Raw genomic sequence first — 13,995 nt, forward strand, 5'->3', positions numbered from 1 at the left:
GACTTTTTTTTCCTCTGTTCGGGACCTAACACCACTGCGACCAGTAATTTGATCTATTGTAGTATATTTCATGTCATTAGTTTAGTGCATGTCGTATTACTCCATCACTATTGAGAAATGATGAAGTATTCGATTTTTTTACAGTTGTCATTCTTGCATTTATCACAAGGATCCGGCTCTAATTGAAAGGTCCCGCTATTTACACCCTTCGGAGTGTTGAAACACCCTCCAAAGGCGCACCCCTTTGTCAGTAAAAATCGGATTCCTTAGCAATAAAATTAAACAAAGACACCGATAATGACCATGCATCAGAACCCTAGTCTTAACCACTTCAAACTAGGGAACAACGAATTCAAGATTAGGAATCACATAGATGAAGACAACCCACTCATTTTTTTCCTTGTTTCAAGATCATCCTCGGTGGACAAAGCCGAGTCTTGTCACTATCAACAAGGCATAAAAAGTAACAAGGACTAAGATGTGTTCCTTGGATTACTGAAAAATCCTGTTTCCCTAGTTTAAAGTAGTCTGGACTAGGAATCGGTGGTAGATCTTACATCCCGTAGCGTACCACGAAAAGGTGATCTACCCACGTTACGGGGTTCTTGACTTAGATTCCACTTCATCGGTTAAAACCCTTGGACTCAAGTGGACATCGGCCTCCGACAAATTCGGTTTCCACGTACCTGAAATGGAATCACCAAACGTATCGCGCTCTCTTATTCTGCGCGTTTCTACGATCCCCTAGGACTCGTAGGCCCTGTCATCGTACTCGCTATGCAAGAGCTCTGGGAAAGTAAGAAGACCTGGGACGAACTGTTAGAAGAAGAACTGCAACATCGCTGGCTGCAGTTCAGGGGCGAACCATCACTGTTCCACGGCGGGTCATATCGATTTCCGAACCTATCATTCTCGAAGTACACAATTTCAGCGACGATTCTTTACGTGCGTACGGAGCCTGCATTTATTTACGTGCAGTATCCTCCAGTGGGGAAAATCTCTGTTCATCTCCTCACTTTTAAGTCAAAGGTCGCTCCTCTGGGAAATAGTAAGAAGCAGAAGAAAGTTATTCTTCCACGCCTTGAACTCTTCTGTGCATTGCTACTGAGCCACCTGTTCCAGAAGGTAAAACAAAGTCTGAAATTGAACCTCAAATCCATCTTCCGGGTCGACTCAACCTAGCACAATGGTTGGCAGCGATTGCTTCACGCTGGAAGACATTTGTAGCCAATAGAGTCTCCGAAATCCAGCACCTAACAACGCATGGAGTTTGGGGACACGTTTCCGGATTAGAAAACCCAGCAGATATTATTTCTCGTGGAATGCTGCCTACTCAACTGAAACTGACCTCTGGTGGCACGGCCCTCCCTGGCTTCAGCAAACCTCTAGATTAAACAGATTTATCCACAACAATAAGCGTGCGAACTGGCAGAATCGAACCACAGGATTTATCGAAGCATCAGAACTTCATCAAGCAACCCAAACTCTCGTCCGTATAGAACAATCCGAATCGTTCCAAGAAGACCTCCAATCACTTCGTACTAGTGAACATGTCAAACCAAATTCAAAGCTAAAATTTTTGCATCCATTCATTGTAAACGGGATCCTGCGCATCGGTGGCCGGCTTCGAAACGCGCCTGTTTCAGAAGACCGGAAGCATCCGATGATCTTCGCCACGCATCAACCAATAACTGAGCTCATCTTGGCCTCATACCATCAGAAGCTGTTACATGCTGGACCGCAGCTGCTTATAGTACGCAACCTGGCGCGGAAAGTATTGCACGATTGTCTGAAGAGCTTCCGTTGCAAGCCCACTGTAACCGAGCAGATCATGGGAGACCTGCCTGCCGAACGCGTTACTCCAGCTTTTCCATTTCTCAACACTGGTGTCAATTTATGTGGCCCGCTCTTCTATCGACACGCTTTGAGAAAATCGGCTCAGCTCAGTCAAGTGTTACGTTGCAATATTCGAATGCCTTGCAATAAAAGCGGTACATGTTGAGCTTGTAGCTGACCTCTCGACTAACGCTTTCATCACTGCACTGAAGCGATTTGTAGCCCGTCGTGGCAGACCAGCAGTGATCGAATGCGATAACGCAAAGAACTTCCTGGGAGCATCAAGGGCGATAGCGGAGCTCTACGAGCAATTCCACTCTCAACAACTGTGTGGGTGCAAAGAGCGCCCAATGCTTCTCTGTGCAGTGTGCTGAACATTCAGCACTATCGCAGGGACTCGTAGCAAGCCATGATGAGCGTTGTGAGGACAACGAACTGGACACTGCATTTTCCTCTCTCAATCATCAACCACCGTGGAGGTAAGACGTTCGGCGATATCGGGCAGATTCCTTTCCGGCTGATGGTCAGTTATCCACAATGACGATCCTGCCAGTAGTTGCAACAGCCAACCTTTGCTGCAACGCAAAAATCAGAACCTCGATTAGAAGCCGGAAAGGGATCTTCCAACATTTTCAACGTCACACAAAAAAAAGAATAAATAAAAAAATAGAGTGAGGTTAGATTGAGCGGATTTAAAAAAATTGCGCCTCGGGTTTTTTTTTATGCATAAAACGCAAATCTATTAAGATTGTGCACAAGATGAGCGGATCAGAATAGATCACGCATTGGGGAAGCGGGCATTTGAAAAGCGGATCGGAAAGGTCGCGCATTGATGAAATGATGACAGGTTCTTAGCAGCGGATCTCACGATCGCGCATCGGACACATTGTGCAATAATAGAGCGGATTAAAAAAATCGTGCTGCGGATTTTATGATCGCGTGGACCCGAGAGCAGATCCTAGGAATATGACTGAGAGCAACCTCAAAGTTATAGTATAATTTCTTTTCTAGCGAAACACTCACGCTAATTTGAATGTTTGCGCTTGTCATTACAGAATAATACAAGGTTCTTAAAACGAAAATAAAATGACGAATGTATGTTGGCAGGTATGTTCGAGTGGTTGACGAACCAACCGGCTGCGTTGAGGAAGATGTTCAAATCGATAACCAAATCGACTCTAAGATGATTTCTAGTAGTGACAGCAGTAACATCTCAGAGAGTGATGCTAGTGACTCCGATACGATGACAAAAAAAAAATCGAACTCGGATGGTACATCTGCTTATCGAGATCGCCATTGGTTAGCCCATCTACCCTTGAAGCAATTCCCACCGAAAACGTAAGCCAGGACACACTGGAGCACACCAGTAACGCCGAACGGATCGACCGTATGGAGAAGATTCTCGCGGGTATAAATGACGCCCTGAGCCTTTTCAGTCAAATTCTGGACCGACGATGACTGGAAATGCTGATAACAGCTGGAACCTCTCTAGCAAATTAAACGCTTGAGCAAGTGTCGGTGGAAGTTCATCCTCCAGCATCCGCTGGGACCACATGAAACCGTTCCCAAGTGGCATAGCCGCCAATAAAATGTGGGAGGAATGGAATCGTTACTCAGAAAACTTCGAGATAGGTGCTTCGATCGGGAACGTTAATATTTCAATTAAGAGGACTCAATTACTCTTCCTCTCCATGGGCGACGAACTGCAAGGAATTGTGAAAGCCGCAAAGCTTCGCCCAAGCTTGACAAGCCCGGACTGCTACCGAGTCTTCGTTGCGTGCGAATAACAAAACCTACCTACAGTCGATGACGAACACGGCAGCAGAGCACGAGGCTTTTCCTAGAATGAAGCAGGAAAACGGTGAATCAGCGGTCGCTTTTCACGCCCGGTTGATCTGTAAAGTACGGTCGGATGCCGCCTGAGATGTACACGTTGCTTCTTATTCAACCACCAAAACGGATAATGTGTGGCATTGAACCGTAATTGCAACGGATGCGGTAAACGGGACCATTTTGCGGCGGTCTGTCCAGGAAAACATATTAATTTCATGTAGAACAGACGAAACGATGAATCCACAGAAACATCAGCAATCCCAAGTGAAGATAACAAGCAGGTACTAAATTATCAACTTACACGAAATTAATACATTTTTATGTCTAAAATCAGAGAAAATATAATAACTTACTCGTTACACAGAAAAGTTTATCATATGTATCGTAATACCCACTCTTATTCCCTTTAGCAAGTCAATGCACTCTCCCTAGAAGATGTCATGATTGACTGCTCTATTGGATTCTCTTTTCCCATACGCTTCCTAATAGACTCAGGTGCCGACGTAAATGTGATCGGTAGGAAAGATTGGGTACAACTGAAACGCGAAGTCAAATCAGGGGTGGCAATGCTTGAAATAACTGGAACCACAAATAAAGGGTTACACGCCTATGGATGTAGAGAGCCAATGGCCATAGAATGCACTTTCAGAGCTAAAGTTATAGCGATGGTATCAAACTCAAAAAAGCCAGCCCAAACTGCGGTTTTCCACGTTGTAAGGCCTGTACTCGAAAAAAAAAATGCACCAGACAAAAGTGTTCGTCAAAAATTTATTTTAAGTCGGATTTTCTTGAAACTTTCAGGGAATGAACTTATACATATTGATTATGTTTCGGCATAATTACTTTATTCAATTTCCTTTCCATCGCTGAAAGCCCGCACCTTTCCCTTAAGGTGATACTCTAAGGAAGCCTTAGTGTGAAACTATGCTGTGCTACTACAAACAGAGAGTAACAATTTCAAATTTGTATGTTTTGTGGAAGCTGACATTTGTGCCTTTGAAGTTTCACGCTAAGGCTTCCTTAGAGTATCACCTTAAGACCCCTCATTACATTTTGTGCAATGGTGGAGCCGACCTTTTTGGTCACTTTCATCCATTCTTTTTTCAACTCCAGCTCGTTCTTAAGCACCTTGGACGATTTTCGAACTTTGACCTTCATTATGGCCCAAAATCTTTCCACCGGACGAATCTCTGGTGAATTTGAGGGGTTGGCGGTTTTTGGTACAAAAACAACGTTATTGTCTCTGTACCAATCAAACGTCGATCGCGCGTAATGGCATGATGCCAGGTCCAGCCAAAATAATGTCTCGCCAACGTGGGACCGCAGGAAGGGCAACAGACGCTTCTGGAGGCACTCGGTGCGGTAAATTTCGCTGTTGATGGTACCCATTGTGATGTACGGTTTACTCAGTTTACCGCATTGGCATATGGCCTGCCAGAGCAAGTATTTTTTGGCGAATTTGTCCACTTTCTTCTTCCTTATGTCTTCCGGAACATCAATCCGTGATTTGGCAACGTAGCACTCCAGCCCCGGTATCTGCTTTGCGTCTGCCTTGATGTAGATTTCGTCATCCATAACCACACACATCGGTTTCGTTAACCACTCTCGATACAGCTTCCTTGCGCGGGATTTGGCCGCCGTGTTTTGTTGATCACGCCGGTTCGGTGCCTTCCGGACCTTGAATACATGAAGCCCAGCTCGTTTCATGGTTTGCTGAACGAACCAGGCGGAACACTTTGCCTTCAGAGCCGCGTCGCGAATCGAAAGGTTCGGATTACGCTTGAAATAATCCAACACCTTCCGGGCCTTCACAGGGTCAGCTGTCTTCGATTTTCTTCCACTTCCAGCCTCGGTCGTCTGGGACTCCGAGACACAGTTGTATGGGTGATTCCCAGTTATCTTCCGATCCATCTCATGGTCGCAGTCGGATTTTCCATGACGGCGTGCAAAATTCTCCGGCGATTTTCTTCTTGTTTCGATGACATCTCAATAACCACTGAACCGATTGTTATGAAACTTTGCACATGTAAACAATTCATTCCAAACTAGTTATACCCAGATTTTCATCAATTTTTACCCACGGATAAAAAAGTTACACACGGATAAAAATGGTGCATTTTTTTCGAGTACAAGCCTTACATGAAAAATCTTATCTTTTTTCTCTCACATATTATCAGATTTTGCCTCAGTAATAGACAACAGAAAAAGGGAATGATATTTTTTGACAAGGTCTACATGTCCAGAAAGTTTTATTGAACTCTGAGAGGGTGCTGCCGATTCCGAATACGATTTGGCGAGAAATACATCATGAGCCCTTTTCATATGAAATTCTCGATTGATCAAAGTGAACTTAAATGCTGATTAGACAAAATTGAATCGCAAATTGAGCTTCATTGGTGTTGGAGCAATCATTTGGTGAATGCACCTGCACCGGTAGTGAAACGGATCTCTCTTCCAATAGATCACCCGTATTCACGCATCAAGCTCCCCGAAGTCAAACTTTCAACCTTTAGTGGATGCATTTCAGAATGAATAACCTTCCGTGATACCTTTAAGTCCCTCATAGACTCAAATCCCTAACTGTCGCCAATCGACAAATTGTCGCACCTCGTTGCGTCCCTTTCTAGAGATAATAGGAAAGTAATAGAATCCGTAGAGCACACTGCAGCAAACCATATTGTAGCCTGGACCTTATTGGAACAGCGATTTGATAAAAAAAAAAAATAATTGTGAAATCATACATTGATGCCCTGTTTTCAATTGAGCCCATGAAAAGGGAGTGCTACGAATCTCTAATGCACTTGGTAGATGACTTTGAGCGAAACCTGTGCATGGTTGACAAGATAGGCATTCCCACCGACGGCTGGAGTGTGTAGCTGGCACACATGGTTTGTAGTCGTCTGGATGCGTCGACCCTGAAGCAGTGGGAAACCCATCATAAATCAACAGATGTTCCTAAATATAAAGATGTCATCACATTTCTACGTACCCATCTTACAGTGCTCCAGTCGCTGACACTGTCGAAGTCCCGTTCAATCGATCCAGTCAAATCGGACTCGTTTCGATCTCAGAAGTTCAAAATAAATACAGTCCACACGATTACCAATACCAGCTCATCACCCGGTTCCTGCCCTTTTTGCATGAAACAACCTCACTAACCATTCAAGTGCGACTTATTCCAGAAGTTGTCAGTAGCCCAACGTTTCGAACAGGTGAAGAAGAAAAATCTGTGCCTCAACTGTTTCTCCTCCTCCCACCTACTCAGAAATTGTTCTACGGGCACATGCAGAGTGTGCAACCAGAAGCACCACACCATGCTTCATCAACCATCGCAAGATCGCTCGTCCACTCATTCGAAACCACCCGCATCTGCTATAAGTTCGCAGACATCAGAATCATCTCAGGGCGATCAATCCAACCCATCGAACCAACCTCCACAGTCGCGGCTCTTGCCCTCTGCAGAATCCTAATTGCCTTCAACCTCGGCCCAAACCACTAGCCTCGTGTCCACCACTCTTGTTGGTAGCAGTCGGAAGCGTTCCTGCTACAGTTCTGCTGCAAACCGCAATCATCAAGGTTTTCGGTCCTGGTGGAGACACCCAGTGAGCCAGAGCACTGTTGGATCCTGCATCACAACTGTGCCTAATCACTGAGAACATGGTGCAGAGACTGAAACTACGTCGTTATCGCAATCGCCAAGAAATTGGAGGCGTTGGCAACACTGTTGTTCACGGCTTCTGTGACTCTGAGAAGGCTTATGGGGCCTGCATCTATCTGAGAACCGTTTCGACCGACGGGAAGATTGTCGTACATCTATTGGCTGTCAAGTCGAAAGTAGCACCTCTTGGTAATTTGCAGAAGCAGAAACGTATTTGTCTGCCTAGGTTGGAACTCTCTTCAGCACTTCTATTGAGCCATCTCTACCAGAAGTTTCAAACCAGCACAGCGCTAAAGGTAAAAACCATCTTTTGGACTGACTCGATGATAACCCTACACTGGCTCCGTTCAACTCCATCGCGATGGAAGACTTTTATTGCCAACAGAGTTTCGGAAGTGCAGCATCTCACGATCAACGGCATTTGGGCACATGTACCTGGTATCGAAAATCCGGCGGATATCATCTCCCGTGGAATGTATCCGACACATCTGCAAGACACATCATCCTGGTGGAGAGGCCCGGCATGGCTGAGCCAACCGTCACGGTTTTAACCTCCTCTTACGCAACAAACATCTTTCGACTTACCGGCTGAACTACTGGAAGAGATCCGTTTCACTACCGGTGCAGGTGCATTCACCAAATGAAATTTGTTTAACTCGATCGTCGTTTTCGGCTATCGTTCGTATCGTTGCTCTTTTACGTCACTTTAGTCACAACAGTAAGCCCGGCAATCGCCATGATCACACTGATGGATTTTTACGTACTTCGGAACTTACTAAAGCCACCAACAACCTAGTTTGGTTGGCACAACTCGAAGTTTTCGCTAAAGACGTCGCAGCAGTAGCCAGAAACAGTGGGGTTGCACCCAATTCGGACTTACGAAACCTTGCTCCAATTCTCGTCGTCGGAATCCTTAGAATCCTTGGCCGTCTCAGATACGCAACTATACCCGAGGTTGAAAACATCCTGTAATACTACCAGCACGACATCCCCTTACCAAGGCAATTGTTACCTATTATCACCTGAAAAATTTACACGCCGGACCTCAGCTGCTTGTAGTATGTGTCCGGGAAAAGTTCTGGCCAATTCGCATTCGAAACTTGGCACGAAGCATAATGCACGCCAGCATCAGCGGCTTTCGCCGTAATCCTCGTAGCCTCGAGCAGCTCATGGGAGATCTGCCTCCAGAAAGAGTTACTCCAACAATGCCCTTCCTCAACACCGGGGTAGATCTTTGTGGACCGTTCCAGTATCGTAAAAGCAACAGGGCTCCTCCAACAAAGTGCTTCGTAGCCATATTCGTGTGTCTTGTCACTAAGGCAGTTCATGTAGAGCTTGTCTGCGACCTCTCCACTGTAGCGTTCCTAGCAACACTGCATCGGTTCATCGCTCGAAGAGGCAAGCCGAACCTTATAGAGTGTGACAACGCAAAAAATTTCAAAGGAGCAGCAAGGGAACTGAAAGAGCTGGCCACGCAGTTTCGTTCACAACAACGTCAGGGTGAAATAGTTAACCGCTGTGCAAACGACGGAATTACTTTCAAATTCATTCCGCCACGCAGCCCAAACTTTGGCGGGTTGTGGGGAGCTTCGGTGAAGTCCTTCAAACATCACTTTCGTCGAACCGTTGGAAACTCCGTCCTATCTCAGGACGAATTCGTCACCCTGCTGACTCGGATCAAAGCCTGCTTAAATTCAAGATCGTTAACTCCTCTACGGCTGACCCCAATGACTTGGAAGTTTTAACGCCGGGTCACTTCCTCGTCCATCGACCACTTACTTGCTTTACTGAACCCGACCTTTCGGAGGTACGATTACGGGACAACATTACCCTAGGAACGATGCTTCTCCTGAAGGACGATAATCTTCCACCTCTGAAATGGAGATACGGAAGAGTCAGCAATATATACCGTGGAGACGATAACAATATCCGGGTAGTAGATGTCCGGACAGCAGAAGGAGAATATCGGCGCGGCATCGCAAGGATTTGTGTGCTTCCCGTTCGTCAAACAACAACTGGTGTACCCGGTGTCAACCCAGATGACCACTAGGCTCTTCCATCGCAGTACTCAGTACCCTGTAAGTATTGTTTTATAATGAATTTTCAAAAAAATAATGGAATGTTTGTACTCCGGCATGTGCGGCGCATACATGGTTACTCCGATGGTCAACCATTGAGTATGCCCAACCCCGATGACATCAAGACGATCTACGCAACCCATGATCGTCAATTGAATCGCTACGAGAACGTCGCCATAATCAAGAAGTTGTTGTCCAGTAACATGAACAATCGAGCACAACCTGGTTTGTTCACCGGTGTCCCTAATCTACGGTGTGGAGAAGTAGCAGAATCAGAACCGATGGTGAGACCGGCGAGTCTTACCGTGTTGTGGTGACAACCAGAGCACCATTATTCGATCAGGAAACATCTCTCAGCATCACTCGTCGCAGTTAAGTCGGTTGAAAGATGCAACCTTTCAACAGGGACCGGCATATGTTGGAGCAACCCTAGGATTAAAAATGAATTTATTCCGATTTCAACAAACTCTCATGCACTAATATAGATAAGGTATAAGATAGCACTATCGATCTCGTTTACTCCCATCAGAATGTCATTATTAATCTTTCTTCTGCTATCAGCTAGGGAGAGAAATTGATCTCGATAGAGAGTAGGAAAGGCCTTTTCATCAATCCCTTCTGGACTGAATTCCCATATATGTATACCTATATGCAAAGCAGTATCAAGTCAGTCAAAATAAATCTCTAAACAGTGCGCATCTTATTCTCTTTCTCTTTTTCCATTCCGATCGGTCTTCGTGCTCCCGCCGCGGTTACAATTGGATTCTGAGATGATTTTGAGCTTCACTGGCTTAGCTTTGTATGAAAATGGTTAATTAAAAAAAAATCAGTTCAGACATGAAAAATTTTGTAAGAAAATTATTTTGTTCCTTAAAAGTGCCCATATCGCGATGTATGGACGGTTGGTAGTAAACATAATTACCTATCTTGAGACAACGTTTTATCCAAATCAAACATGGCCATTTTTTTTTGCGTATGCGTGATAATGTTTGCACCATCGTATAAAAAAGGTTCCCGTTTCACTTGGGCATACAATGCCTTGGTTTTCTTTGCATGCACGTAACCTGTAGCTCATACCGTAGTAGGCTGTGTATAAAAGAAAATGATTTACTTAGTTTGACAGTTGCACCATAGTGAAGTGGCAGCGTATTCGTGATTAATCCCATACGTAAATGTCGCAAAAAGACATTTCAATCGCCGTGGGAGTGTCCCGGTGGACCGTCAAAAGGGTTTTAGACCGAAAAAAGAAAAGAAAACTATCCGCGAAGCTGGCCACTGGTCGTCCGAGGTCAGCTCGGGTCCCGAGGGTTATCGCTTCTATCAAAAGGAAGATTCGGGTGAATCCAGTGCGTTCAATAAGGAAAATGGCGAAGGAACACGAAATCAGTGACTTTACGGCACGGAAAATCGTAAAGGAAGATTGAGCATGTTTACCTTCGATCCCGTATCAAATTCCAGAACCGACCGATATATTAGTTCTCTTCCAGTAAAAGACGTGGCCGACGAGCACAAGAACGTGTATCTGACCAAGCATCCTGCTAGCGTTATGGTGTTTGGATTGGCGGCTTCCCATGGCAAAAAAAATGGACCCGGTGTTCATTCCAGAAGGCGACAAGGTCAACACGGAGGTCTACATTGGGATTATAAGTAAGTATGTTCTTCCGTGGATCAAAGAACAGTACGGTCCGAAGCCAAATGTTGTATTTCAACAAGATGGGGCTCCGTGCCACACCTCGAACCGCACTCAGAAGTGGTTGCAGGAACATCTTCCGTTCTGGGCGAAGGATATGTGGCCGCCATCCAGCCCCAATCTTAATCCGCTAGATTACTCAATATGGCATGTCATGAAGGCTTAAGCCTGTTCTAAACGCCACCCGAGTACAGAAAGCCTCAGACAAACATTGACCCGTACCTGAAGAGAAATGGATCCAGACTACATTATTAGAACCTGCCGTGCGTTCCGGAAACGTGTGGAGGCCGTTATTGCAGCAAGTGGAAATTCGATCGATGATTAACATAGTTTAAGACTCTGAGAAACATCTCCCTTTTGAATTAATAAAAAAAAACTCGAAAACGAAATTTTTGAGATTTTTTTTAATTTTGACATTGCTTAATGGTGCAAACATTATCACGCATACGGTAGGTCTCGAATTGAATTTTTTTCAGTATTTTTTTCAATTAATTTGGACAATTTCCTAAAAGTCATCGATTCGACACATTTTTGTGGGAGTTGTCATTTTTCCATAATATTTGTTCGAAAAAGTTTGGCCCTTCTCAAATGCTAGTCTAGATAAATTTTGTATATGCAAAGTGGCTTATTTAATCAAGCATCCAGAAAGTTTCATTGAAATCCGAGAGGGCGCTGCCAGCTCCGAATACGGTTTGGCGCGAAATGCGTCTTAAGCAAAAAGAAAATAGATCCTCGTGGTAAGAGAACACGATGCGGACAGATTGTCTTGCCTTTGTTTACACCTTCTCAACACCGCTCACAAATTTGCGGAGCAAAAATGAGAACTCATTCGTAACTTTCTCATTATATGTTCACAATTGCTTGATTGAGCCAATATTTGCAATATTTGAATATGCACTTGCTGCTTTCCTTCTGACCCATTTATTTTGATGCATACGTTTTCTCTGTTGATGATGTTTACAATAATTAGTGATTTTTGCAATGCGTAATTGTTAATTGGTATAAATCAATTTGCACTTGTATTATTACTTTACAATTTTATTGTAGGATATAGTTTTGCGTGTTGATCCGAATACCTTATCCTGCAAACATATCTGTTTGAGGAACGTAACCCTTGGTATTGGACCTGATCGTCGATTTTTTTACAGCACCAGTTTAATCAGGTCTGAAACATACGCAGAGAAGTTATTCAGACCGTTCTCTTGATTTTAATGGAATCAAACATTTATAGTCTCCGCTTATAAGAGACAACAGTTGACGCACTGATACATTGAATTAAGATATATTACGTGAAAACTGTGCTAAGACCAAAACGTGTCCATTTTACGTCCCAGTCGCCGTATCATTCAGGTTCGTTGGATTTTGAATCGAAACATCGAACTGGATCAGAATGATAAGATAGGTTGCCGTGGCACCAAGCATCTGTAAGAAATATGAAAATTTACATAAGTTAACTTGAAAAGTTGATAGGTAAAAACTACTCGTACGGTATAAAGCAACGTCCAATCGTATACGAACAAACCACAGGTAATTACCGGACTACGATGCAGCAATTGCTGCGAGAAGATGCTTAACTGTGAATAGAAAAGCGCTTGTAAAAAAACTGTACCAGAAAACAACCAACCGGGAACTACCTCGTTAATCACTGCACTTGAGGTGGAACAGTTGATGGCCTTGTGAACCAGAACTCCAATGTGTTTGCCCTGCGATGAAAACATCAAAATAGTTCAATCAATCGCTCAAATGAACCAAATCCTCCCACATTTACCTCACGCGTTATCTTACTTCCAACGGCAATGAAAAACAGCACAAAGAACAAATAGTACAAGTACCAGATGAAATTCATAATGCCCATGAAGTACAGCTCGTCCCAGTAGATCAACGTCTTGAACAACCCAAACGAGCAAACCACGCCAATGACGAAGCACAGTCCGACGCAGAATGTTATCTGAAAGGAATGTCACATCCAATTCAATGTCAACTACAGTGCCATGAAGCTCACCTGAACAGAGAAGCAGTAATTAACGAGCTCAACCACGTCATTGAGCTTGTCGTGCAGGACTTTAATTTGCCTCAGCACGACCATTTGTTCCTTTTCGTTGCATACGACAGTCTCCATACAGCCCGCAGTTGTGAGAAATCCAGGGGATGATGAATTGATGGGAAAATACATTCTGCAATGAAACAATTTTCCCGCTTTAAGCTTCAACGACAACGACAATAAAACAAAATGTTATACCTAAAAGCTTCATCTAAAAACCTATACCGATTTGATGTTGAAATCACCAAGGTCACTGCGTAGGCAATGATGACGGAAAAATTCATGGTGAAAAATATGCACTCAAACCAGTATTCCAGCTTCCAAATCCGTTCGTCCAGTGGAAGCCACATTATGGACACCAAAAATCCCGAACTCGTCAGAAACATCACCCTCCAAACCATTCGCCTCTGTTTGCCATGATCAATCTGAACACCGAACGTTTTGAGCTTAAAGTCCACTGTGTCAATCATTCTCAATACTTGTTGGATCTCTCCTGCCACATATCGACTGCAAGCCACGCAAGCCAGCGGATGGGTGTAGAACAGTATGACAATTACGTTACCACTTTCGTTGAAAACCTTCGAACCAGAATCGTAAACCAAATCGCGCGGTAAGCAGTTGCAAATGGCTCTCAGCAGGAACGTGAAAGTCAACAGGAGGTGAACGTGGTTGATTGACTTCTGCCAAGTTTTTAAGCTTTTCCCGGTCAAAATGGGTGTTATGCCCATGCACTTGGTGACGATTTCGCACGGAAGTACTGAGCTCCCTACGTTGCTGCCTGGACTACTGGTCCAGTACATTGTGACAGGGGTGCGGTTGAACGAAGGACGGAACTTAAGCCTCTGGACGGTGCAGCGGT

General features: G+C 44.4%; 1 protein-coding gene across 1 annotated transcript; it reads right to left on the reverse strand.

Annotated features, from left to right (window-relative positions):
• Window positions 1–12,418: 12,418 nt before the first annotated feature.
• On the reverse strand, window positions 12,419–13,420 carry LOC135702758 (gustatory and pheromone receptor 33a-like). Its single transcript, XM_065223801.1, has 6 exons — window positions 13,335–13,420; window positions 13,098–13,269; window positions 12,864–13,043; window positions 12,730–12,798; window positions 12,583–12,669; window positions 12,419–12,517 (listed from the first exon to the last, which is right to left on the reverse strand). Exons 1-6 carry the CDS (start codon window positions 13,418–13,420, stop codon window positions 12,419–12,421), a joined length of 693 nt encoding a protein of 230 aa, XP_065079873.1.
• Between the last annotated feature and the right edge of the window lie 575 nt (window positions 13,421–13,995).

Source organism: Ochlerotatus camptorhynchus, unplaced genomic scaffold, assembly GCF_037179485.1.
Source record: "Ochlerotatus camptorhynchus isolate MF236.1 unplaced genomic scaffold, CSIRO-AGI_Acam_v1.1 ptg000018l, whole genome shotgun sequence".
In the NCBI taxonomy this organism is placed as follows: domain Eukaryota; kingdom Metazoa; phylum Arthropoda; class Insecta; order Diptera; family Culicidae; genus Ochlerotatus; species Ochlerotatus camptorhynchus.

Coding starts and splice junctions, on each gene's coding strand:
- LOC135702758 (XM_065223801.1), bottom strand. CDS start 13,420: ATGAATTTTTCCGTCATCATTGCCTACGCAGTGACCTTGGTGATTTCA. Junction 12,670..12,729: donor CAAGTGCAGTGATTAACGAG/GTAGTTCCCGGT, acceptor TTCTATTCACAG/TTAAGCATCTTCTCGCAGCA. Junction 12,518..12,582: donor ATTGGACGTTGCTTTATACC/GTACGAGTAGTT, acceptor TATTTCTTACAG/ATGCTTGGTGCCACGGCAAC.